Raw genomic sequence first — 23,997 nt, 5'->3', positions numbered from 1 at the left:
GGGGGGCAGTCTCATAATTCCCAAGAGTGCAGGCACTTGTCTCAAGTACAATATTTAAAGGATTGACCAAAAAAAAAAAAAACCCATAAGTTAGATAAATTATATATATATATACATCTAAAAACCAACTCACTGCCATTGAGTCAGATTTGACTCATAGCAACCCCTTCTTGGGTTTTGGAGGTCGTATCTCTACAGAAGTAGATTGCCCAATCTTCCTTCTGAGGAGTGGCTAGTGGATTTGAACCACCAGCCTTCTGGTTAGCAGTCAAATGCCTTAGACACTATGCCACCAGAACTCCTTCATGCTTGGTAAGGTATTAAAAAAAAAAAAAAAAACCCACTCCCATCAAGTTGATTCTAACTCATAGTGATCCCCATTGGGTTTCTGAGGTGGTAAGTCTTTATGGAAGTAGATTGCCCAGTCTTGCTTCTGTGGAGTGGCTGGTGGGTTTGAACCACCAACCTTCTGGTTAGCAGTCAAATGCCTTAGGCACTGTGTTACCAGAGCTCCTTTGGTAAAGTATAGGGTCAGTGAAAAAGAGGAACACCCTCAATGAGATGGATTGACACAGTGATGTCAACAATGGGCACAATGGAGAAAGTCAAAGACACATGGAACAATTAGTCCAAGGGACTAGTGATCATAGGAAGCTCAGCCTACAAGACCCAGAGATCAGAAGAATTAGAAGGTGCCCAGCTACCACTGCCAACCACTTGGAAAGGTACCGAAATAGGAGATCCTGGATAGAGCAGGAGAAAAATGTGGAACAAAACTCAAAATCATTAAAAAAAAAAAAAAAAGAAGAAGAAGACCAGGCTCACTGGCCTGATAGAGGTTGGTGAAACCCCCAAGATTATGGCTCCTAGTCACCCTTTGGGCCTGGAATTGAACTCACTCCTGTGGCTTCCAGCCGAGCAATAGATAGGCCTACAAGGTGAACAATTAAACCAGGTAGGCGCACTCCTTAGAACCATGAACCATGGGAGATCAGAAGAAACATGGCTGGTTCCTCTGTAATTCTAGTAAAGCACAGTAGTACTTAGGGCAGCATTTGAATGGGGAGATAGCTCAGAGGGCAAGACTACATGGGAAAGAAGGACACAGGGAAAAGGTAACCACAGCAAGGAAATGGGGATTGCAATCAATGTCACAAAACAAAATGTAGAGGAACTGTTGAATGGAAAATGAATTTGCTTTGCACAATTTCACCCAAATCATAGTAACAACAAACGAACAAAACCCTCTATGGGCTCAAGCATAGCAGTGATGATGAGGATGGTTCAGGACCAGGCATCATTTCACTCTGTTGTACATGGAGTCACTGTGAGTGGGGCTGACTCGATGGGACCTAACCACAGTGATGATGAGGGTTTTCAGCACCAGGCATGGTTTCGCTCTGTTATACATGGAGTCACTGTGAGTGGAGCTGACTCTATGGCACCTAACCACAGTGAGAAAGAGAGTGGTTGTTTTTCTCTGCTTTGCACTGTTCAGGTCTCACCCAGAGCACTGGGTTCGTTTTAGAGCACCATGTTTCTGGAGGGACACTAAGAAGATCCCAGAATCTCACACACAGGCTTTCAAACATTTTTGACCATAACCTACAGTAAGAAATAGTTTTACATTACAACCACATGTGGGCGTGTGCAGGGGAACAGCTCAAAAATCAGTGTTTACTGTAATATATGCAATGAATTCTGATGTTTTCCACTCCACATTATATTCTGTTCTGCTTCATGATTTTCATTGATAACTAGACCCAGTTCATGAACTGTATGACTCCAATAGTTTCATGATTTTAACAATTATTATCATCACTATTATCACCACCCTTTGGCACTAACTAATAGCCTAGCTAATTTGTTTTCTCTTCCCGAGGATGTCGGTGCTATCTAGTATGTCCTTACCGTACCATACAGAAGACAGCGATCCCACCTAGCAGAGCAATGCTGAGGGCTGTGCACGCAGCCACAATGACTCGAACAAGCGCAGGTCTCCGTGGAATCAGACCTAATGATGGAAAGCAAAGAAGCTCTCTCAACATCATTTGAGCTCTGTCTGTCAGTTAACATACTTGTTAATTAATCACTATTCTCCCAAAGAGGAATGGGAAACAAGTTCTGAAATAACTAAAAGAGAAAATAAACCAAAAAACCAAACACACTGCCATCGAGTGGATTTGTCTCATAGCGACCCCTCCTTGGGTTTCCAAGGCAGTATATCTATGGAAGTAGACTGTTCAATCTGCCTTCTGAGGAGTGGCTGGTGGGTTTGAACCACCAGCCTTCTGGTTAGCAGTCAAACGCCTTAGGCACTACATAGCATTTTAAAATCAAAAACCAAAACACTGAGGCTAAGTTTCACAGTCTGTGTGAACAAACAGAACTTGAATTTCCACCTAATCCCCAGCTCCCGCTACTTGTCCACCTCCTGTCCTTGGTCCAGGCCCCTGCAGGTACTGATCCCTGAGTTGGTATATGAACACCTGCCATCTATGTCGCTAAAACGGGGTGGCTTTCATTCTACCACTCAAGTGTTACCGGGTTGCCTCAAGGTGTGTGATGCTGTAGTGACAGGATATTGCAGGAATCCCCTGAGCCTGTGTCCCCAAACCCAAAAAACAACAACAACAACAACAACAAACCAAACCCAATGCCGTTCCCGTCCAGTTGAATCTGACTGCTGGCAACCCTGTGTGTGTCAGCATAGAACTGTGCCCCAGAGGGTTTCCGTCACAGCTGTGACCTTTTCCCAGAACACCAGGCCCTTCTTCTAAGGAGGCTGTGGGTGGGTGTGAACCACCAACCTTTTTGTTTGGTGAGCGCGGAACGGTTTGCACCACACAGAGATTCCTAACCTGTATCCCACGTGTCAGCTCTTAGGTCTACAGAGTGTGCAATTACAAAACCGTGGCTGTTGATAGTCGGCTCGGGTTTACTGCCTTCCTTCATATGATCTGAAATTTAAGAAGAAAATGAACAGAGTTATTTTTTTTGTAAAAGTTGAACAAAAGGACAACAGACAAAGTAGTGACATTACTCAGATGCTTTTAAAATTAGACATATTGAGGTGACTCCACCCTGTTCTCCACTTGGCCTTCCCTTGCTGTCTGCCCCTTCACTGGTTGCAAATTGGGGTTCGGTTGGCTGAGCTGAAAATGCCCCGAGGTTCACCGCTCAGGAGAAGAAGTGAGCCAGGCTGCAGAAAGATCCTGAGACAAGGAAGAAGCTTGAAAGGCCTAACTATGGACTCTGGGGAGGGAGGGTGCCAAACCGTCAGGAGATGTTTTCATCGCTTTCAACACAACAGCTGAAAATTGGAATCGTGATGTGATTTCAATGTGTGTTTCTCTTACTATGAGCAAGGTAACCATCTTCCTATAAGATCAAGAGCCCAGGGTCACAGGAAGAAATCAAAGTCTTCTGAACTAGGCACAGTGGTCAACTAATGGTCTATGAACCACGGCCTCATCTACCCTGAGACCAGAAGAACTAGATGGTGCCCGGCTCCCACGACTGACTGTTCTGATCAGAGGCACAAGAGATGGAATCTGATAGAATGGAAGAAAAGTATAGGACAGAATGGCAAGTTCTTTTTGAAAAAATCCAGACTTAACAGAGACTGGTCAAACCCCCAAGACTATGACCCCTAGTCACCCTCTGGGTCTGCAATTAAACTCACTCCTGTGGCTCCCAGGCAAACAACAGACAGACCTACAAGATGAACAATTACATCGGGGAGATGCACTCCTTAGAACAGTCAACCATGGGAGAGCAGAAGGAGATCAGAACTTTTACCCAAATCACAATTAAAAAAAAAAAAAAAAACAGTGGAGACTAGAGGACTCCCCAAGACTATTGCCTTGAGACAGTCCTCAAACCTTGAATCAAAACTAGCCCCCAAGGTCACTTTTTCCTTAAATAACAGATTGGCTCACAAAATAATGACACACCTGTGAGGACTGTGCTTCTTTAAAAAGTTACCCTATGAGACCAAACGGTCAACAATGACTTTAAAACAAAGATGAGAAGGTAAGGGGCCAGGGACACTAGATTCCTGGAAATGGAACAACCAGAAGAGAGATAATGAGAATATTCCTGTATTGTGAAGAAGGGAGCCAATGTCACTGAACAATTTGTGTAGAAATTGGTGAATGGGAATCTACACTGCTGTGTAAACAAACCTTCACTGAAAACACAATAAAATATTATTTAAAAAAAAGGAAGAAGGAAGAGTGGAATCTTCCAGGGAACTGATTGGACAAATGGTTCCTCTGTCTCCATGTGGGAGTGGACATAGGGACCCAAAGCTCGGGGGGGGGGGGGTGTCTCAGTGCATCTCCGGTGCAAGCTTGCAAAGCAAGTTAGTGTCAACTGAGGGCTAGAAGCCAGCTTTCTGGCACCCAGGCCAGGGTGGAAGCTCTGTGTTCAGCACGTGTTCACGGCCGAGCTTCAGGAAGACAAGCGTGTGTTTGGGATGGATGGGGTGGCTGGAGAGCAGGGGCTGATACTTCAGCGGCAAGGCAGGTTGTCTTCTGGTTGAGAGGACTGCTACCCAAGTGGTCTGGGGGAAGTTTCAGGAGAAAGAGCCACGAGAGAGAAGAAGCTGCTAGAAAGACAGGCCTGCTGTGTGGAGGAGTACAGTTTGTGGACTGCACAATGGGGTCTCAAATGCAGCCTGCGATTTGCTGGCTAAAATCTCAACCCATGGAGCTGGGCTGTTTTCTTATCTGCCCCAAATGGCATCACTACTAATCCAACAGTCCAGAGGGGGGCGCCTTTTCTTATACGCAAAAGGTGCTGTATAAGGTAGTGGAGGACCCTGGTGGCACAATGTTTAAGCACTGGGCTGCTAACCAAAAGGTCAGAGGTTCAAACCCACCAGCTGCTCCGTGAGAGAAAAGACCTGGTGCTCTGCTCCTGTGAAGATTTTAGCCTCAGAAACCTTATGAAGCAGTTCCACTCTGTCCTCTAGGGGCGCTGTGAGTCAAAATCCACTGACGGCAGTGGGTGTGGTTTGGGCCTTGCTTCTGTGAAGATTGACAGCCTTGGAGACCTATGCGGCCATTCTGCTCTGTCCTCTAGGGGCGCTGTGAGTCAAAATCCACTGACGGCAGTGGGTGTGGTTTGGGCCTTGCTTCTGTGAAGATTGACAGCCTTGGAGACCTATGCGGCCATTCTGCTCTGTCCTCTAGGGGCGCTATGAATCAGCATTGACACAATAGTACACAACAACAACAGCGTAGGGAAGTGGCAATCACCCTGGTGCCCTCCGGAACCATTCACCATGGCAGCTTTGGGACATGGGTCCTCACCCACCCTCCCAGATCCCCCGACTTACCATGTTGCCCCACTAACTGCGTGGACACGGGGGTCTCAGCTAGAAGACCGTAGAAGAGGATCAGAGAGAAGAAATAGATTTAAGATAGGTTTAGGGAAATGAGAAAATAAATTACTATTTAGACATTGGGACCTAGCATGTAACTTCTAAACAGCTAAGATGGTAAGTACTGTTAGTAAATTCAGTCAATGCCTAGAAATGTTGTTAGTTGCAGGCGGGTCGATTCTGACTCCTGGGGACCCCGTGTGAGCAGAGCAGAACTGGTCCACGTGCCTTCAAAGCTGGGCTCCTTCAGCAGCAGACCGACAGGCCTGTCTTCAGAGGAGCCTGTGCATGGGTTCAAACTGCCAGCCTTTGCCTAGCAGTAGAGTGCTTACCAATTTGCAGCCCCCAGGTACTCCTCTTAGTAGAAACAATTGGCTTAATTTGCCAAAGCATGGAGTCTATTTGCATCCAAGGTTTTCATCATGCATATGGACAGTTAAGAACCGCATGCATTCGGTTTCTGGTCTGCTTTCTCCATCACACGAGTGGAGAAGCCTCCTTCCTGGTTGAGGACCTGGAGAGACTTAGAGCAGATTGAGGGGGGCTGTGTTCTCATCAGAAGGTGCGAGAGCCTGTGCTGAGGAGAGCCCAACAGCATAAATTATGTCCTCAGACATGAGTCAGAGGTAACGGGTTGTGCACAAGGAGCCCTGTGGCCCACTGTTTAAGCACTGGGCTGCCAACCAAAAGGTCAGCAGTATGAACCCACCAGCTGCTCCGCAGGAGAAATATGTGTCAGCCTGCTTCCTCGCACACCCTATGGGGCAGTTCTACTCTGTCCTCTGGGGTGACTATGAGTCAGAATGGGCTGTATGGCAGTGGGTGATGGTTATACTGTGCAGATAACATTTCCTTTGTACAAAATTGAGACTGCTCACAAACACCACATATCTTCCCAAAGTGTTGCTCCTTGGCTGTGTAGATCTTCAGGGCTGGCTCCTGTGTTTTGAGATAAACAGAGTTCCCACCGGCACGATGCAGAGAAGCCAAATGGTTGTAAAGAAAGCTTTACACCTGCAAAGGCTCCGAGCGGGGCTCTGTTCTCTACGCCAAAACCCTGTGCACCGAACGACCGTTTTATACAGGGGCGTTCACAGGATCTGGCTGGAGTCCAGGCCCCTGCTGACAGAGTGAAACAAGGAAAAGTAGCAGAGACCCCCACAGAGTGGGAAGAGGCTAGGGCTTCCCTTCCAATCAGTGCTTTCCCCAGTCTTATAAGCTGAGGACCGAAAGGACCATAAAAGGACCGCAGAGTGGGAGTCTCGTGTCAGTGAATGCGAGTCACCCTCACGCACCTGTGTGTCCTGAAGACTTTGTGGGAGTCTGCGGCACTCGCCTCCCATGCGACGAGGAGACGTTGAGATGTCTGGTGCCACTTTTAGGCGCGTGTGATAGTTTGTTGCCTTGAAAAGAGAGGTCGTCACAGTGAAATGCAATTCCTTCCCAGGGCCGTCTCCTTGCCCCGCCCTTCGCGGCTCGCTGGTTTGAACTCACCTGCGGAGGGCAGGCACAGGTGAAGCAGGCACTCCATCACAAGCAGGAGCAAGAAGGTGGCAGACTTCCGAACCTCGTCCATCACTAGCATCCGGCTGAGGAAGCGATGAGCTGTGGTCCAGGCATCACCAACATGCTCTACTCCCTGCGGAACGTTGGGGTTCTGACTTGGAACCCCCAGTGTGAGCTCAGCTCATGCTGTCACCGTGGAGATGCTTCATGGAATCAAGCCAGCCAATGGGGAGACTAGCCGAATGAGGGGCGTGCCTGGAGGGGGCAAGGCTTGTGGGTGCAGATAGCAAGGAGCCCAGGTCCCTGCCCTGAGGGAGGGTGCGGATTAGCGGGAAGGCAGAGGAAGCTGTTATAATTCCAGGTGACACACAGCAACAGCAAAGCAAGTGTGTTCGGTAGCCAGGGTGAGCGGAGTCCAGCTCTGCCCGAGCACGATCCAGTAACGCAGCTCTCAGAGCGTCAGTTTCCTCATGTGTAAAACGACAGGAAGAAGCAGGCCCTACCTCTCAGGGTTACCCACACCCACTGCCGTGGAGTCCATTCTGACCCACAGCGCCCCTAGAGGACAGAGTGGAACTGCCGCAGAGGGTGTCCACAGCTGGCGGTCTTTACAGTGGTAACTAAAGAATGCAACCAATATAAAGCTCAAAGAGAGGACAAAAGTGTTGGCACTGAGCAAATGCTAGTTCTTGCTTTTATACAAAAACCAAACTCACTCCCCTCCTTGGGTTTCTGAGGCAGTATCTCTACGAAAGTACATTGCCCAACTTTCCTTCCAAGGAGTGGCTGGTGGGTTTGAACCTCCAGCCTTCTGGTTTGCAATCAGGTGCTTTAGGCACTACACCTCCAGAGCTCCTTGCTTTTATAAGGGGCAATATCAATATACGCAGTAACTCAGTACAGCTCCAAACCCTGGAGTGCTCTTCAGAAAATAGACTGACGAGAACATTGTAGTCCAGGGGTTTCTGGACGTGGCTGTGGGTCTGGGCTAGTTTTCTGTTCCTAGGTAGCAGGTGACCGCAGTTGGAGCCACTTGGACCACACCCATTTACTGCCTCGAATTTCCTGGAGACGAGAAGCCTGTCTGCTATGGCTTGGTTCTCGCTCCTAATCCCTCAAGGCTGGGATTAAGGTGCGGCCTGGGGCTGTGGTCATGTCTGAGGCCACAGGGCACAGCAGGAACTGATAACTCTTCCGGCTCATCCCGGCTGCTAGAAGGGTTCTGTTTCTAGCAGCTGTAGGACTAAGTTCCCTCATTTATTTCCAACCAGAGGCTGCCAGCAATAAGGCCTCCTCCCGAGGCAGCTCACAGCATGATTGATTCCTTCTTCGAGGCCAGCAACAGAATCTTTGAGTGTCTTTTTTTCAGGAAGGGCCCTATCCTTGTTAGGGGATCACCTGATTAGGTCAGTCTCATCCAAGATGACCTCTTTCTGGATTGACTCAAAGTCAACTGATTTAGAACCATAGTTACAACACTTTGCCAGCTCATGAAACGTAATCACAGAGAGAAATACAACATATTCAAAAGTCCCACACACTTGAAGGAAGAGGATTATAGGATGTGTATACTGGAGCCAGAAATCCTGGGGGACACCTTGGCATTCTGCCCTAGCACGGCATCTAAAGCCCTCAGGGAACTTTTACAGCAACCCCGGCTCCAACCTAAAGGGCCTACCTACCAGTATCTCTGGAGTGGACCCTGGGTGTCTGGGTTTTAAAGCCATTTTCACCAGATGACTCTGCCGTCTTTGGGAATTGTACAGTCTGTCCCCCTTGTGCGATGAGGAAGTTCTTATATTTCGACTGACCTATGTGTTTCTTCCATTTCTTCACTTGTTCCTGAAGGATCCCCTTCACGGTTGTCTGCATGTACTAAGACTACCTGCAACCCCAGAAGAACAAGCCAATCTGTCCTGGAAGAGGTGCGGCAGGAATGTTCCTTAGAAGCAAGAATGGCCAGACTTTGCCTCTTGTACTTTGGTCATAATGTCAGATGGGACCAGTCCCTGGAGAAGGATGTCAAGCTCGGTGAGGTGGAGGGTCAGCGAAAGAGGGGAGGACCTTCAATGAGACAGACCCCGTGGCTGCAACGACGGCCTCAAGTGTAGCAAGCCTTGTGAGGCGCGGGCCCCACTCCGACCCTCAACTGTCAGTATTTTGAGCGCATACGTCACAGCGACCCCGTGCACAGCAGGACGAGAAACACTGCCCGATTGTGCCAGGAGCTGAATCTCATTACCTTCCCGAGCCTCTTCCCAAAAGCTTTTTTGAACTGAAGTCCCACCTCTGAACCAAACTCCTTGTGGCCTGTGGTGTTGTTGCCTCAGCCCTTTCTTCTAGAGACCCTTGCTTTCTTCTAAATCCCGACCTCTCAGCTCTTTCAGTCACTGAAGTCTGGCTGTTACCTGAAAAATGCGGGGTTCTGGCCCCAGAGTGGTGCAGCCAATAGTCCACGCCAGGGCTCAAGGAAAATGTTCACTAGGAGGTGCACCAAAGAGAGACGGACGGGGTCGCAGTGACTCCAAACACACCCATTCCGCTCAGCGCCTATGGACAGGGGTCCTGATACTAAAGGAAAAGGGGACCCAGCAGTAGGCAGGACTGGTTAACAATTGTCCACAACTTAGACGGGACAACATGCAATTAAGAAAAGAACGTTTCCTGTGAGTCCCTAGTACCCAGGTGATCCTGAGGAGGCTCCACTGGTGTCTGTCAAAGCCAGGTGACAGTCTGGCCTAGGAGCCTTTAGTGACATAGATGACCCTGTCTTAGGCCACAGGGCACAGCAGGAACTGATAACTGTAACTTAGAGAACAAGTTAATTACGACACAAGGTTGAAGCCAAGTTTTAAAGAAATGGCTCTTTAACTAAAAAATTGGAGTCTTATTTTAACGATGCGGAGTCAGGCCTGACAAAGCAACAGTCTTTATCCTCACGTGGCCACCACTTTCATTGTGCCGCTAAACTGCCCTGACTTCGCCTTCGAGCCTCCCCGCCCCTAAAGTCAGACCAGGAGATGATAGCTATTATCCAATATTAACACTGTACCTCATTCAGTTGTTGTAAGATTACACAAGAATATCATCTCTTTCAATGTTGTAGATGGTCGCCATCAAGTCGGATTCGACCTGGGGGTGGGGTGCAGTTAGGTGCTGAAAGGTTCAGTTAAGCTGAAAGGGTGGTTGTTGTTGTTCGGTGCCAACGAGTTGTTTCCCACTCACAGCGACCCCATGCACAGCAGAACGAGAAACACTGCCCGATCCCGCGCCAGCTCCATGATCCCTGCTATACCTGAGCCCGTCATCGCAGCCACCGTGTCCATCCATCTCGTATAGGAGTAGGGCTGGGTTTCCTCAGATGATGCAGTTCCCTCCCGGTCCTATTGTGAGAGCCTCTAACCTAACCGGACTATTCATAGAGTTGCGCGGTAATGGATCAAACAGTGTTTCTTTGCTATTCATAAGGTTTTCCCTGGCCAATTCTTTGAGAAGTGAACGGCCTCCTCCTTCTTCCTAGTCTGTCTCATTCTGTAAACTGGGCTGATACCTGTGCACCATGTATTTGCAGTTCTCTTCCTAAGCAGCTGTGCTATACTGCTGATTCCATTCCTATGTATTTTACACAAGGTCGGCACTTCAAACCCACTGTCTGGTCTGTGGGGGCAAGATGACTCAATCTTCTTCCATAAAGATTGACAGCTTTGGAAATCCTCTGGGGGCAGTTCTACTCTGTCCTGTAGGGGCACTGTGGCTGGTGGGTTTGAACTGCTGACTTTTGGTTAGCAGCCAAATGCTTTAACCACTGTGCCACCAGAGCTTCTTAGTAATTTCTCTACAGCAATTAATTGCCTGGTGTTTGAAGCATGTTGGAAAAAATACTGTCTCACATGTCCTTTTTTTTTCGTAGTGCCTAAGACATTTGACTGCTGACAAGAAGGCTGGTGGTTCACAGTCACCAACCACTCCTCAGAAGGAAGACTGGGCAATCTACTTCTGTAGTGATACCTCCGTGGAAACCCAAGGAGGGGTTGCTATGAGTAGGATCCGGTTTTGGTGATTTTACCACCAACGGTTCCAGGTACTGTGGAAGAACTCTGCTGTCCTGGACGCGTGTGTTAAAATCAACTAAAGAGTTTGTGTTCTGAGAAGACTCCTAAACCCACACGAATGTTGCTTGGGTTCTGGAGCTCAGATTTCTCCTGCTGGCACCATGATAGCAGAAGGGAACAAACGTTTGTTATGGAAGCTTCCCACCAATTTTGCCTTGCTCTTGCCCCGTTAGCCGCTGGGCTTCCTTTTCCATTTTTCCCTCTTTGCTGTCTGCTGCTCTCTTTTCTCCGTCTGCTGGTTTCTGCTGCCTGAAAACGTCCTCTGCTGGCTGAGGCATTGGCATTTTCCCGCCAGGTCTCTAAGTCACCTTGTTCAGGTGCATGAATAACAGGCATAGCTTGTGTAGCTGCTAATCTCCTGGAGAAACTTGTGCTACCACCCGGGATGCCAAGACTTCATAATCTCTCTTCTTACTAACCATTTTCTGAGCTTTCCTTGTGTTTGGTGCCTGTCCATGAAATAGCCAGGTTCCGGTTGTTCTGTTGTGTGGACCCATTCCCATTCCTTCCTTCCATCTTTACACTGTGGCTGCATCTTCAACTCAACTAGCCCCCTCTTCAGTATCCGTCTGCTGAGGAGCAACATGATGTGGTCACTGCTGAGTTCCTGTCCTCTGCCAGATCTCTGACAGAGAAGCTGTGGTGGCTCTGGTGGCCTAAGGCATTTGACTGCTAACCAGAGGGTTGGTGGTTCAAACCCACTAGCTGCTCTGCAGAAGGAAGATGGAGCAATCTACTTCCATAAAGATTTACCACCTGGAAACCCAGTGGGGCCTGCTATGAGTCGGAATCCACCCGATAGCAGTGTTAGGTTAGTTAGGCCAGATCTGCATGTTAATCCCGTTAGGAATGAGAATACTAGTGCTAGGCAGATGCCAGCTTTAAATAACCAGAATTGTGTGATGGTCATGGTGGGAATCAAAGCCTACTGCACCGATAAGAAAAATGGCATGCACATTTTCAGGTCACGCAATCCAATTCCATGTGCACAGCATTAGGCAAAATCCTCCAGTGGCTGGAGGTTGGTGTCAAGTGGGTTAGGTTTGGATTTTGGAAAAATCTGCCTTAGGAAGTGGGGCCTGTAAAGTGAGGGCACAAAGGACTGGCAGATTTCCCTGTGGGGGGCAGATTTGGGGATGGGGTTCTCCAGGCCAGTGCCATGCAGGCCTGCTTCCCCACCCATGAGTGCAGCATGGTGAAGATGTCTTGACTGCTCCTTCCATGGGTGTTGATTGTGGATCCAAGTTAAATGACATCCTTGACAACTTCAAACTTTTCTGTGTTTATCATGATGTTGCTTTGTGGTCCAGGTGTGAGGATTTTTGTTCTTCAAAGTGAAAGGGAAGGTTGTGTGTCAACTTGGCTGGGCCATGATTCTCAGTGGTTTGGCAGTTATGATGTAGTCATACCCCATGATGAGATTTGATGTAATGTAATCACCTCCATGATGAGATCTGCTATGAGCAGCCACTCAATTGAAAGGAAGTTTCCTCAGGGGTGCGGCCTGCTTCCAATGTCCATGAATGCCCTGGCAAAGACATTTGGGGCTTTGCTCATTCTGGATCCTGAATCTGGCTCCTCATCATCTAGACTTGAACCGGCGGCCTGCTGTATTGCCTGCCAATTTTGAGAGCGTTGCCTTTGCAGACTGTGACCTGGCAATCTGACATTTTACCTGCCAATCGTGGATCTGTCAGCTCCTGAAGCTGGCAGCCTGATGTACTTCCTGCCGCTCTTGGGTCCATCAGCCCCTGCAGCTGTGGAGTTGGGAGAAATCTTCAGCTTGAAGTCTGACCCATGCACTTGGAACTTAGCAGCCTCTACAACTGTGTGAGCCATTTCCTTGGGTAAATATCTCTGTCTCCCTATCTATTGATCTATTTAAGCTCCACGGGTTTTGCTTATGTGGAACAGAGCCTAAGACATTTAGGTTGAGGTATAGTGCATAGTGACGGCCATAGTCTTTGATCTTCATCAGTAACTGCTTCAACTTCTCTTCACTTTCAGAAAGCAAGGTTGTGTCATCTGCATTATCGCAGGTGGTTAATCAGTCTTCCTCTAATCCTAATAAAGTCAATAAAACACATATAAACATCTTTCCCTAAAATTGGAGAAAGATGCTTACCTCTGTTTTTTTTTTTTTTTTAATTGTGATTTGGGTGAAAATTTACAGAACAAATACATTTTCCATATAGCAGTTCACATACACTTTGTCTCATGACATTGACCACAATTTACCACAATGCAACATCTCCCCTCCCACTTCCTCCCGATAGTTACCTCTTGCCTGTGTCCATCCCTCCATGCACTCCTGCCCCCTGAGCTGTCTCCCTGTGCATAAGCAGCCCTTCTTTCTCCCAATCTTGTTCTCTCCAAGGAGTGTATCTACCTCAGGTAAATGTTCAACTCATATGCCTGTCTTTTGTTTGGCTGGAAGCCACAGGCGTGGGTTCAATTTCAGACCTGAAGGGCAGCTAGGGCCATAGTCTCAGTGGTTCCACCAGGCTCTATTGGACCAGCAAATCTGGTCTCCCCTTTTTGCTTACTTCTGTTTTATTGTCTATGCAAAGGCATTTGACTGTGTGGATCATAACAAATTATGGGTAATATCTCAAAGAATGGGAATTTCAGAACACTTCATTGTGTTCATGTGGAACTTTTCACAGACCAAGAGAACAGAACAAGGAGATACTGTATGATTTAAAATCAGGAAAGATGTGGGTCAGGGTTTGATCCTTTCACTTAACTTATTCAATCTATATGCCAAGCAAATGATCGGAGAAGCTGGACTACATGAAGAAGAATGTGGCATCAAAAATGGAGGAAGAGTCATTAACCTGCAATATGCAGATGACACAACCTTGCTTGCTGCAAGTGAAGAGGACTTACTGAAGAAAATCAAAGACTACAGCCTTCAGTATGGATTACACTCCAACATGAAGAATACAGAAATCCTGCTAAGTGAAAACTTAGAAGGTTCATCTACTCTCCAAGTCAGGATGGGTGCAGATATGCAGGTGGGACATAGACTTGGAGAACAAAGTGATCATCATAGCAGAGGGGCAGAATGTGAATGTGAGACAGGGAGGGGACCTGGGAGAGCAGAGCTTGACAGTCCACAAGGGGGCATGGGGACAGCTGAGAGTGCTCCTGGGCAGAGCAGCCTAGAAGGCTGCTTTGGGAGAAGACCCATTGCTCTGAGTGGACCATCTCCTGTGCCTGTGTCTACTGTCTTCCTACTCAGCGTCATCTCACAGAGTCTTCTATCAAGGCCACATGGCTCACTGAGGTGTCTTTTATTTTATTAAACTAGACTCTTTGGGAGATGATGAGGGGGGAACTCAGTTCTATGATTGGGTTGATATGAAGCAGACATAGATTTACAGGAAAGTTTAAACTGGGTAAGATGGAGATTCTGAGAACGTCCATCCTAGGGAATTAGAAGAAAATCCTGGGAACACTTCCAAGACCTTGGATTTTATGAGGCTCAGATCTGAGCTTTCTCAGGATGTGAAGACAGACACAGTTGATATTTGGGTTGTGCGTGGGCTGACGTACCTGGAATAACTTGTTCCAACCAGTATGAGAGGATAGAGGTGGACCTAGCAAAGCCCAGAGAAGAACAGAGGATCAGGCTGGGCCAGACAAGTGGTAGTGCTGGTCAGACCAGAAGGTATGGAAGGGGTCAGGGGTTCATCTCCTGTGTGTTTCCTCTCCTGGTGGCAGGGAGCCTTTGTGTCCACCCAGACATGAAAAGATAAACAAAACATGGCACGTACAAGCAGGAAGACTGTCGAGACGAAGAGAGAAAAGAAGCCCTTATGCATGCCATAGAGGGATGAACCTTGAAAACATCGTGCTGAGTGAAATAAGTCAGTCACAAACAACAAACGCTGTGCAATCTCATTTATATGAATAAGCAAATATTAAGAAACCAAAGATATTCACCAAGGGTGGAAAATCCAAAAACCAAACCCATAACCATCAAGTCGATTCCAACTCAAAGCGCCCCTAAAGGACAGAAGAGAACTGCCTCTTAGTGTTTCCAAGGCTGTCGATCTTTATGAAAGCAGACAGCCTCATCTTTTGTTTCCCGTGGAGCGGCTGGTGGGTTTGAACTGCTGACCTTTTGGTTAGAAGCCCAATGCTTTTGCCACCACACCACCAGAGCACCCTGCAGGGGTGGAAAAGAATAGTTCGTTTTTGCTTAGAAAGCATTCAGTTTACGTCAATAGTCAAGTCAAGGATGGCAAAGTACATTTTCCTACAAAATGTCTGTGTTCACTGGTATCAAGTGGTGCGAGTGAGTCCAGTGATTTCTAACATCAATTACTAACATCAGGATCTCTTTTTCTTGTATCTCTTTAAGAATCTTGTTTAGGTATCTTGTCTGATTTCATTTCTCAGTTCAAAACTTAAATGATGGTGCAGCTCATGGGCTGAAAATGCAAAGAAATTTAGGGTAGGACACCATCTCTGAGGAACAGAGGATACAGTGAGAATTGTGTCCCCCTCCCCTCCACTCCCCATCCCCTTCAGATGTCAGCATTTCCCGCTCCCTCCATGGGAGATCCTGTTTGTCTCCAGGACCCTAGACAAGAAAGAGCCTCTCCCAAGCACTTCCAGGTCTCTTTGGAGATACTTACCAGAAACTCGTAATTGGTTTTGGTAATTAGCAACTGGGGAAACATTTTCCAGAGATGATCTCAGCTCCCCAAGTCTGCCCTGTCAATGGCACTGGAGGTGAAATGATAATTTCAGTTTTGGGGGGGGGGAGGCGGAATACAGAGTCAAATACCTGCACCTCAGGGTCTGGCTGCCTCCCTCAGACACTTGCCCTGGATGTCATGACCGTCACACTGAGCCCAGTGGCCTGGAGAGGAGTCAGGTGAGTGCTTTCTATTTCAGTCTGAGAGGCAGAGTCTGTAGGGCAAGGAGGTACATCAGCATCTGGGTAAGTGATCACATTGAAATAAGGAAGTCTGGGTTCCAAGCTTGTCCAGTGTCACAGAGGAAGCAGGACTTTGGGCTGAATTACAACAGAGAGATGGGGCCATGAACCCTACCCCAGTCTCTGGCAGCTCCTCAAGTATTTAGTGACAGTCTCAAGAACAGGAAGTTTTGGTATTTAATCCCAGTGATCATGAAACCTGAGTTTCAAGGTGCTTCAAGGCTGTGGTTCTGAATCAATCTGCTGTCCGGTCCACTGCACAGGAAACAGGAGAACCGTCAGGGTTACAGGAGGTGAGCCCGGATCACCGCCAGACTTGTAACACAGACCAGGGGGACTCTCCGTGAATTGTAGAATCCTGTGCAGAATAGTGTATCTGAATGGTTGTTACTGGAATAGAAATGTTTTCTCTAATTCTGGTGCACGATGCATTAATGGAGACAGTAAGCGTATCTCCCAGGAAACATCCACGGTCAGTTGATTATGGAGACAGTATTTTCCCTCTAAAGTTAGGGAAGCAGCATTTAAGGAAAAGGGAGCTAGATAATAATGGGTTTCACACAGCAACTGACAAGCTCACATGTATCTTGTGCTATTTTCTCTGGTTTAAAGTATTCCAATAGCAAAAAAAAAAAAAAACCCAACCATTTCAACTTATAAAATGCACAGGATGTCACGCTCACAGATTTCCTTTTCCACAGGTGTCTCATACGTCAATATCTTTCAAATCTCACCTCACTGCTCAGACTTTTACTCAACTTATATATTAATTGATGAGTATAGGAAGTGAAAGTAGCAATGGTTTACTTTCTATTCTTCACATTTTATCACTTATTAGTGTTTCCTGTCCCATAGTTTAGGGCCCAATATGGCAGTGTTCAATAATTCCTGTGATCAATGTCACTGTATTTTGTTCCTGCCATAAAAGCAAAGGCATCATTCTGTTTCCATCCTAACATTCAGCTCATCTTGGATTCATTGAGTCCAACCTGCCCACGGGGTGGGTTCCTATAGAAGTCTACTGCAACCAGTGGATAAATATCTCATTAAAATGTTTAAAGTTTTATTCATAATTGCTATTGACCTGTGGAATGAATTTTAATACATCAGTGGAAATTTGTTACAACCAACATTATAAAATAAAATATCACCAAAGTAAATTAAAATGACAGGATGTGAACACAAAACTAAATACAGAATTGGATAATGGTAAGAATGAAGCTAACTAGCTAAGTGTGGTGTGATGAATCGCTCTTAATTGACCTTTCTCACTGGTCTCATAACTTCCACAATGATTGGGTGGGATTATGGAAAAAGGAAGGTGCATGGAGCCCTTGGAGGGGATGGTCAGTCCTGCTATCCTGTTAGATTTAAAGGGAGCCAATTCCAGAGCCTGGAGGGAACCTTGATAGTATCCAAGAAGAAGAACTAGAAGCAGAGTATGTCTATTGGACCTGCGGTCCCTGGACTGAGAACCTCTTAGACCCAGGAGACAGACACAGCTGTAACATCAGAGACGGCAAGAAGCAACAGCAACTACAGCAGGATTGAGTGACACAGAAACACTAGCAGCAGAACCAGGAGACTGACATGAGATGGTTGCAGTGGGCTTCCCAGTCCACAGAGCAAGGCAGGTACAGAGGGTGTGCTGACTCATGGAGCAAGAGGGCTGAGTGCCTTCAGACACTAGGGTGTCTCTGGGCACATATCAGCAGAGCTAAAAGAGCTTGCCTAAGCAAGGCAGAGTCCAGACCAAGGGTCAGGGGCTGGAGACTGAGAGAAGCCTGTTTTGAGGGGGCTGAGAGGAGCCCCATGTGGGCAAGTGGAGCTGAGAGAGCTATTCTTTACTGAAGAAGGGGGACTTTGACCATATGCTTCCTGATCCTGATCCCATATTGTAGTCCGTTATTTCCCTAATAAACCCCATAATGGCAAGTATGGCCTATGAGTTCTGGGTGGCCATAACAACAGATTATCAAAGAGGTAGAGAGTGCCATAGGAGGGATGACTGGTGCCAGAATTGGGAAAAAGTTGAAGACAGGAAGGATGTCTGACTTACAACCCATAGGAATCAGCCTTGGGCTAATGCTGATGGTGATTCTCTTCCCTCATGATGTTGGAGGAGGTAAGTCGCCTCCACCTCCATACTATTTTTCACACTTGGTTAGCAGAGTGTGGTGGTTAAATGTACTGTCTTTGCAACCAGCTCAGCCAGGTTCAAGTCCCCACTCGGCCCTAACCAGCGTAAGAACTGAAACCGATCACTTAACCTCTCTGTGCCTAAGTTCTCCTTATTATTATAATGAACTAATAGTGGTGTCTGCCTTGTGGGTTGGTGGAGAATAAAGAAGTTACCCATCTTCATAGCCTACATTCCAAGTGCCCTTAGATTATACATCCAACACTAGGAAATCTCTTAATGAAGGAAAACTAACTCAATGTGTCTAAGTGGGAATTCATGGGAATTGGATAACAGTGGATTTCAGTTGACATGATACATGTGGTCCATGTCTTATCTTCCCATGCAGGACCCTCTGGCTCTGAAGACACATATCAGTCACTGGGAAATGATGAGATGGCTGCCATGGATTTGACAATCGGGATGATCTTCCTATCACAGACTGCACTTGGAACCCTGGGGAATTTCTCTCTTCTTTACCGTTATCTCTTCCTCTACTTCACTGAGCGCAGGTTAAGGTCCATAGATTTGATTCTCAGCCACCTGACTGTTGCCAACTCCATGCTCATTCTCTCTAAAGGAATCCCCCACACTATAGCAGCTTTTGGGTGGAAAGATTTCATTGATGATTTTGGATGCAAGTTCGTTCTGTATGTTCACAGGGTGGGCAGAGGTGTGTCCATTGGCAGCACCTGCCTCCTGAGTATGTTGCAGGCCATCACCATCAGCCCTGGGAACTCCAGGTGGGCGGAGCTGAAGGTGAAGGCCCCCAAGTGCATGGGCTTCACCATTGTCCTGTGCTGGATTGCCCACATGTTGGTAAATATAATTTTTCCTATGTACATGACTAGCAATTGGGGCAACAGAAGTATCACAAACATAAAAGGCTATGGCTTCTGTTCTTCCGTTCGCCATGACAAAACCTCAGACTCACTGTATGCAGCCCTGCTAACAGCTCCTGATGTTGTGTCTTTGGGGCTCATGTCCTGGGCCAGCGGCTCCATGGTTTTCATCCTGCACAGACACAAGCAGCGGGTCCAACACCTTCACAGAAACAACCTCTCCCCCAGACCCTCCCCTGAGACCAGAGCCACCCAAACCATCCTTGTCCTGGTGAGCACCTTTGTAACATTTTACACCCTCTCCTCCACCTTGCAAGTTCTTGTGGCTCTTACTGTTCATCCCAGTTGGTCACTGCTGAACATGGCTGCACTAACTGCTGCATGTTTCCCAACCATGAGCCCCTTTGTCCTCATGAGCCGTGACTCCAGCGTCTCCAGGCTCTGCTCTGCCTGTAAGTAATATAAAACCTCCTCCTCTTACTAGAAATATGTAAAGTGTATGGCTACTAACAAAGTTCAGTTGTTTTTTTATTCACACAGAATGCAAGCACATAGCAAACAATCATATTCCAAGAGAAGCATGATATACACACACATGCCTGCATTTGTACATGTATCCATGTGTGTATGTGTGTGTACATGTGGGTGGATATGCATATAAACCAGACTGTCTCTAATTCATCAAGTGATGATACTGGAAAATTGTCCAGTTAGAAACGTAAAAATGATACTAATTACAACAATAATAATAACATCAATTGTATCTGACATTTCTATCATCCTGCTAGCTGCTCAGTTGATTAAAATTGCATAGGATGCATTTTCCACTTTTCTACTTTAATGTGTTTTTATTGTATTGTATTGCTTGAACAACATATCCAATTGAATGCAGTCAAGCCACATTTGACTCTGACTGAGGCAGACATGCCTAGATCGTAAAACAAAAAAGAATGGAAAATTCCTGTACTGGACTCCCCTTCCCTTCTTCTGCTCCTCTCCCTTCCTGAGCTTCTTTTCTAGCAAGTGTCCTTCAAAAGTAGCCAATTGCCGAGTAGCGACTGGGATTGTAAAAGCTAGCAAGCAGCCATCTAGATGCAATGATGGGTCTCTCCTCGTCCAGAGCAAAGAAGAATGAAGAAAACCAAAGATTCATGGAAAGAGTTAGTCTTAATGACTGGTATACCATGCGATCTGCAGCCTATACGACTATGAGACCAGAAGAACTAGATGGTACTCGGTTACCACTGTCAACCACTCAGTTGTTGTTGTTGTTGTTGTTGTTGCCATCGAGTCGGCCCCGACTCATAGCGACCCCTCCTTGGGTTTCCAAGGCAGTATCACTATGGAAGTAGGATTGCCCAACCTTCCTTCTGAGGAGTGGCTGGTGGGTTTGAACCGCCAGCCTTCTGGTGAGCAGTCAAGTGCCTTAGGCACTGCGCTACCAGAGCTCCTACAGAGCAACCACTCAGAGGGGGATCTATGTAGGAGATCCTGGAGAGAGAGAGGGAACAATGTGGAACAAAACTCAAAACCATTTGGGAAAAAAAATGGGGGGATGGCCAGGTTTGCTGATCTGATAGAGCCTGGTGGAACCACTGAGACTACGGCCCCTAGCTGCCCTTTAGGTCTGGAATTGAACCCACACCTGTGGCTTCCAGCCAAACAAAAGACAGGCTTAGAGTTGAACATTTACCTGAGGTAGACACACTCCTTGGAGAGAACAATCATGGGAGAAAGAAGGGCTGTTTATGCACAGGGAGATATCTTAGGGGGCAGGAGTGCATGGAGGGATGGACACAGAGAAGAGGTGATTGTCAGGAGGAAGTGGGAGGGGAGCTGTTGCATTGTGGTGAATTGTGGTCAATGTCATGAGACAAAGTGTATGTGAACTGCTGTATGGAAAGTGAATTTACTCTGTAAATTTTCACCCAAATCACAATAAAAATGAAAAATAAATAAAAATACAAAGTAGCCAATTGCCTCACACTCCATAAATCCTGGAAACAAGAACTTAGAGAAGCACCACACGGCCTTTGTTCGGGACTCATCTCTGGATGTGAATCCACTGAGTTTGGTGCTAGCAAATAAAGTCCTTCCTTTTCCACCATTGTGCTTGGTGTTAGCATTTCCTTTGGTGGCTCCGGTAACATTACTGGTGTGTTGGCCGGGAAACTCTTAGCTTAAGCTTCCCCAGCCACTGGAGGGACTGGTAGCATGGCTATTGCTGACCCCAGGAAGCCGGCAGTCCGGCTGGCCCTTGATCTGGGGAAAACGACCTGCTGAGTGCAGGTGGGATATTTGACACATGTGGGTCGCTTACACCAGCTGAGAGCCAGCCTGCTTCTGACTCCGGGGACCTAGCAGGAGGAAGAACGGTCACCTTCTGGATGTCTGAACTGCAGTAGGTTATGAGGGGGCCCCACAGTCAGTCAGTCAGCCTGCTAGGAGGCAGAAGGGGAGCTTGATCACCTCCCAGGGCACCATCCGAGTATCGTCCAAATATCGGTGACGAGAAACCATGGTTGCCCGCGGGCAGTACAGGATTTTGGGGACTGTTATGTGTCCTGGTGCACTGGCATGTGTGTGTGAGTATGTATGTGTGTCTGGCTTACCAAGACTTTAAGGAATCAGAAAGCTGGAAGCGTGTGCTGAGCTGCTCTCCTAACCGGTGGCGACCCTCATTCAGCCAAGGGCATGGAGTCGGCCAATAGCTCGGCAGGACCTCCAGATCAAGGGCTTATTATACTGACTCACCGAAGCTAAGAGGCAGCTGAAAAATCTTCACGAGAGGAATGGGAAGAGTTCAGCAAAGTGACTGGTGGCTACCTTGTGTCATGATGGGGGTGGGGGACTCAGAGGCAAGAAGGAACCCCACTCCAGATCATGTTAAAAATTTTAAAAAGGGATTTGGTGCACGGGATTATGGAGTAAAGATGCAGGCAGGGAGACTTAGAACCCTTCGTGAATTAGCGTGGCCAACTTTCCAGGTTGGGTGGCCATCAGAGGGGACGCTGGATGAAAAAGCTGTTATGAGAGTCTGGCTGTTGGTAACTGGGGACCCCGGGCATCCGAATCAATACACACAGCTTCAGTTGGTCACAAGCCCACCCCATATAAGGTGTCCAAGAAAAAAGCCCAGCTGTGCCAACCTCGAGCGAAAAGCTTGGATTTCCTATAAAACAAGGAGAAAGAAGCATGGGGGCGGAGCAGAAGAGAGTGGTACAGATGACTCGAAGTGGCGACGACTCGAAGACAGTCCGGGAATTCCTGGGAGCAGCAGGGTTCTGTGGGTTATGGTTACCAACTTTGCCATATGGCCCACCCCCTTTAAGAAGCAGCAAAGAGGGGAGGAAAGGACCCACTGCCGCGGGGAGCCAAGCAACAGGCAGCCTTCCAACAACTACAAACAGAGCGCCAGACGCTCCCTCGCTGGGGCTGCTGATGTCTCTGAACCTTTCACCTTGTGTGTAACAGAGAAAAAGAAAACAGCGGTGGCAGTTCTAGAGCAGACCGCAGGGTCCTGGCCCAGGCCCGTGGCATACCTATCTAAGCCACTAGATGGGGTAACTAGCGGATGGTCCCCACGCCTGCAGGCGCTGGCTGCCACCGCTCTCTTGGTGCAAGAAGCCGACAAAGTCACCCTAGACCAGAGTCTGACAGTCCGTGTCCCCCACTCAGTGGTGACGTTAATAAATGCCAAAGAACATCGTTGGTTAACCAACTCCAGGCTCACCAAATACCAGGGCGGCCTACCGTGTGAGGACTCCCGGATAGTGCCGGAGGCCGTAAAAATGCTCAACCCAGCCACGCTATTGCCCATTGGTGACAGACCCCTGGACACGATTGCGTGGAAGTCCTAGAAAATGTGTGCTCTAGTCATCCAGACTTAAGGGACCAACCACTTCCCAACCCAGAGATGAAGTTGTTCACAGAAAGGAGGCTCGAGAAAATCAAAAAGCTGACCAAGGAGCAAAAAGAGCAGCCATGGAACCGGGGGGGCCGTCAGCACCGCGCCTCTCCTCCCTTGGATGTCAGAAGCCGGCCCAGCAGATAGACGAGGAGAACAACAGGGGCTACAACAAGAAGGGGCCACGCAGGGCAAAACTGGGTGGCGGCACTTGCCCGGTGCAGGAACAGTAATCCCTGGGTTACTGGCCCCCCTCCCTGATCAGCAACCTCCACTCAGCCACTCATTTGGGCCAGAGGTCACAGAACAGCTGCTGGAAAAGTGTTTTTATATCCCTCAACTTGCAATATTCACAAAAGAAGCCAGCCAAGGATGGGTAACTTGTTACAAAAACAATCCAGGGCAAGGTCCCTCGCCACCACCTGGCATCCAGTCTGTAGGAGCTGGGCTGTTTGAAAATCTGGTGGTAGACTTCACCGAGCTACCCAAGAGTGGGGGGCTATTGCTACCTTCTAGTAATGGTGTGCACCTGTTCATGATGGATGGAAACCTGTCCAACCTGCACAGAAAAAGCCAGGGAAGTAACACGAATCCTGTTACGGGAAATCACCCCAAGATATGGACTCCCCTCGTAGATGGGGTCAGACAATGAACCAACATTTGTAGTGGAAGTAGTACAGGAAACAGCTCGGGTGTTGGGCATAAGTTGGAAACTACATACTACTTATAGGCCCCAGAGCTCAGCCAAAGTAGAATGTATGAATAGAACTATAAAAACCGGACTCAGCAACTATGCCAAGAAGCTCACCTAACCTGGCCACAAACCTTTCCTTTGGTCCTACTAAAAATCAGGTGTTCCCCACAGAAAACTACAGGATATTCCTCCTATGAAATCCCTTTTGCCAGATCCCCACCTCTCCTTCATTCCCTGCCTGGAACACCCAGGGAAAAGGGTGAGACAGAAGTTAGCAATCAGCTGAAAGCACTGCGTACAGTGTCAGCACAGATAGTTAAATGGGTGACAGAAGGACTCCCCATAAGTCTTTTCTCTCCTGTACACCCATTCCAGCCAGGGCAGCAGCTGTGGGTGAAGGACTGGAACCTGACCCCC

At 47.7% G+C, this 23,997-nt stretch overlaps 1 protein-coding gene across 1 annotated transcript; it reads left to right on the top strand.

Annotated features, from left to right (window-relative positions):
* The first annotated feature begins 18,440 nt into the window (after positions 1-18,440).
* On the top strand, positions 18,441-19,439 carry LOC103211104 (vomeronasal type-1 receptor 4-like). The gene has a single exon (XM_007957025.2). The coding sequence runs from the start codon at positions 18,450-18,452 to the stop codon at positions 19,437-19,439; it is 990 nt and encodes a 329-aa protein (XP_007955216.2). The 5' UTR covers positions 18,441-18,449.
* Positions 19,440-23,997: the final 4,558 nt, after the last annotated feature.

This window comes from Orycteropus afer, unplaced genomic scaffold (assembly GCF_000298275.1).
Source record: "Orycteropus afer afer isolate SDZICR_OR568_19922 unplaced genomic scaffold, OryAfe1.0 scaffold00694, whole genome shotgun sequence".
In the NCBI taxonomy this organism is placed as follows: Eukaryota; Metazoa; Chordata; class Mammalia; order Tubulidentata; family Orycteropodidae; genus Orycteropus; species Orycteropus afer.
This window is presented reverse-complemented; position numbering and strand designations above follow the sequence as displayed.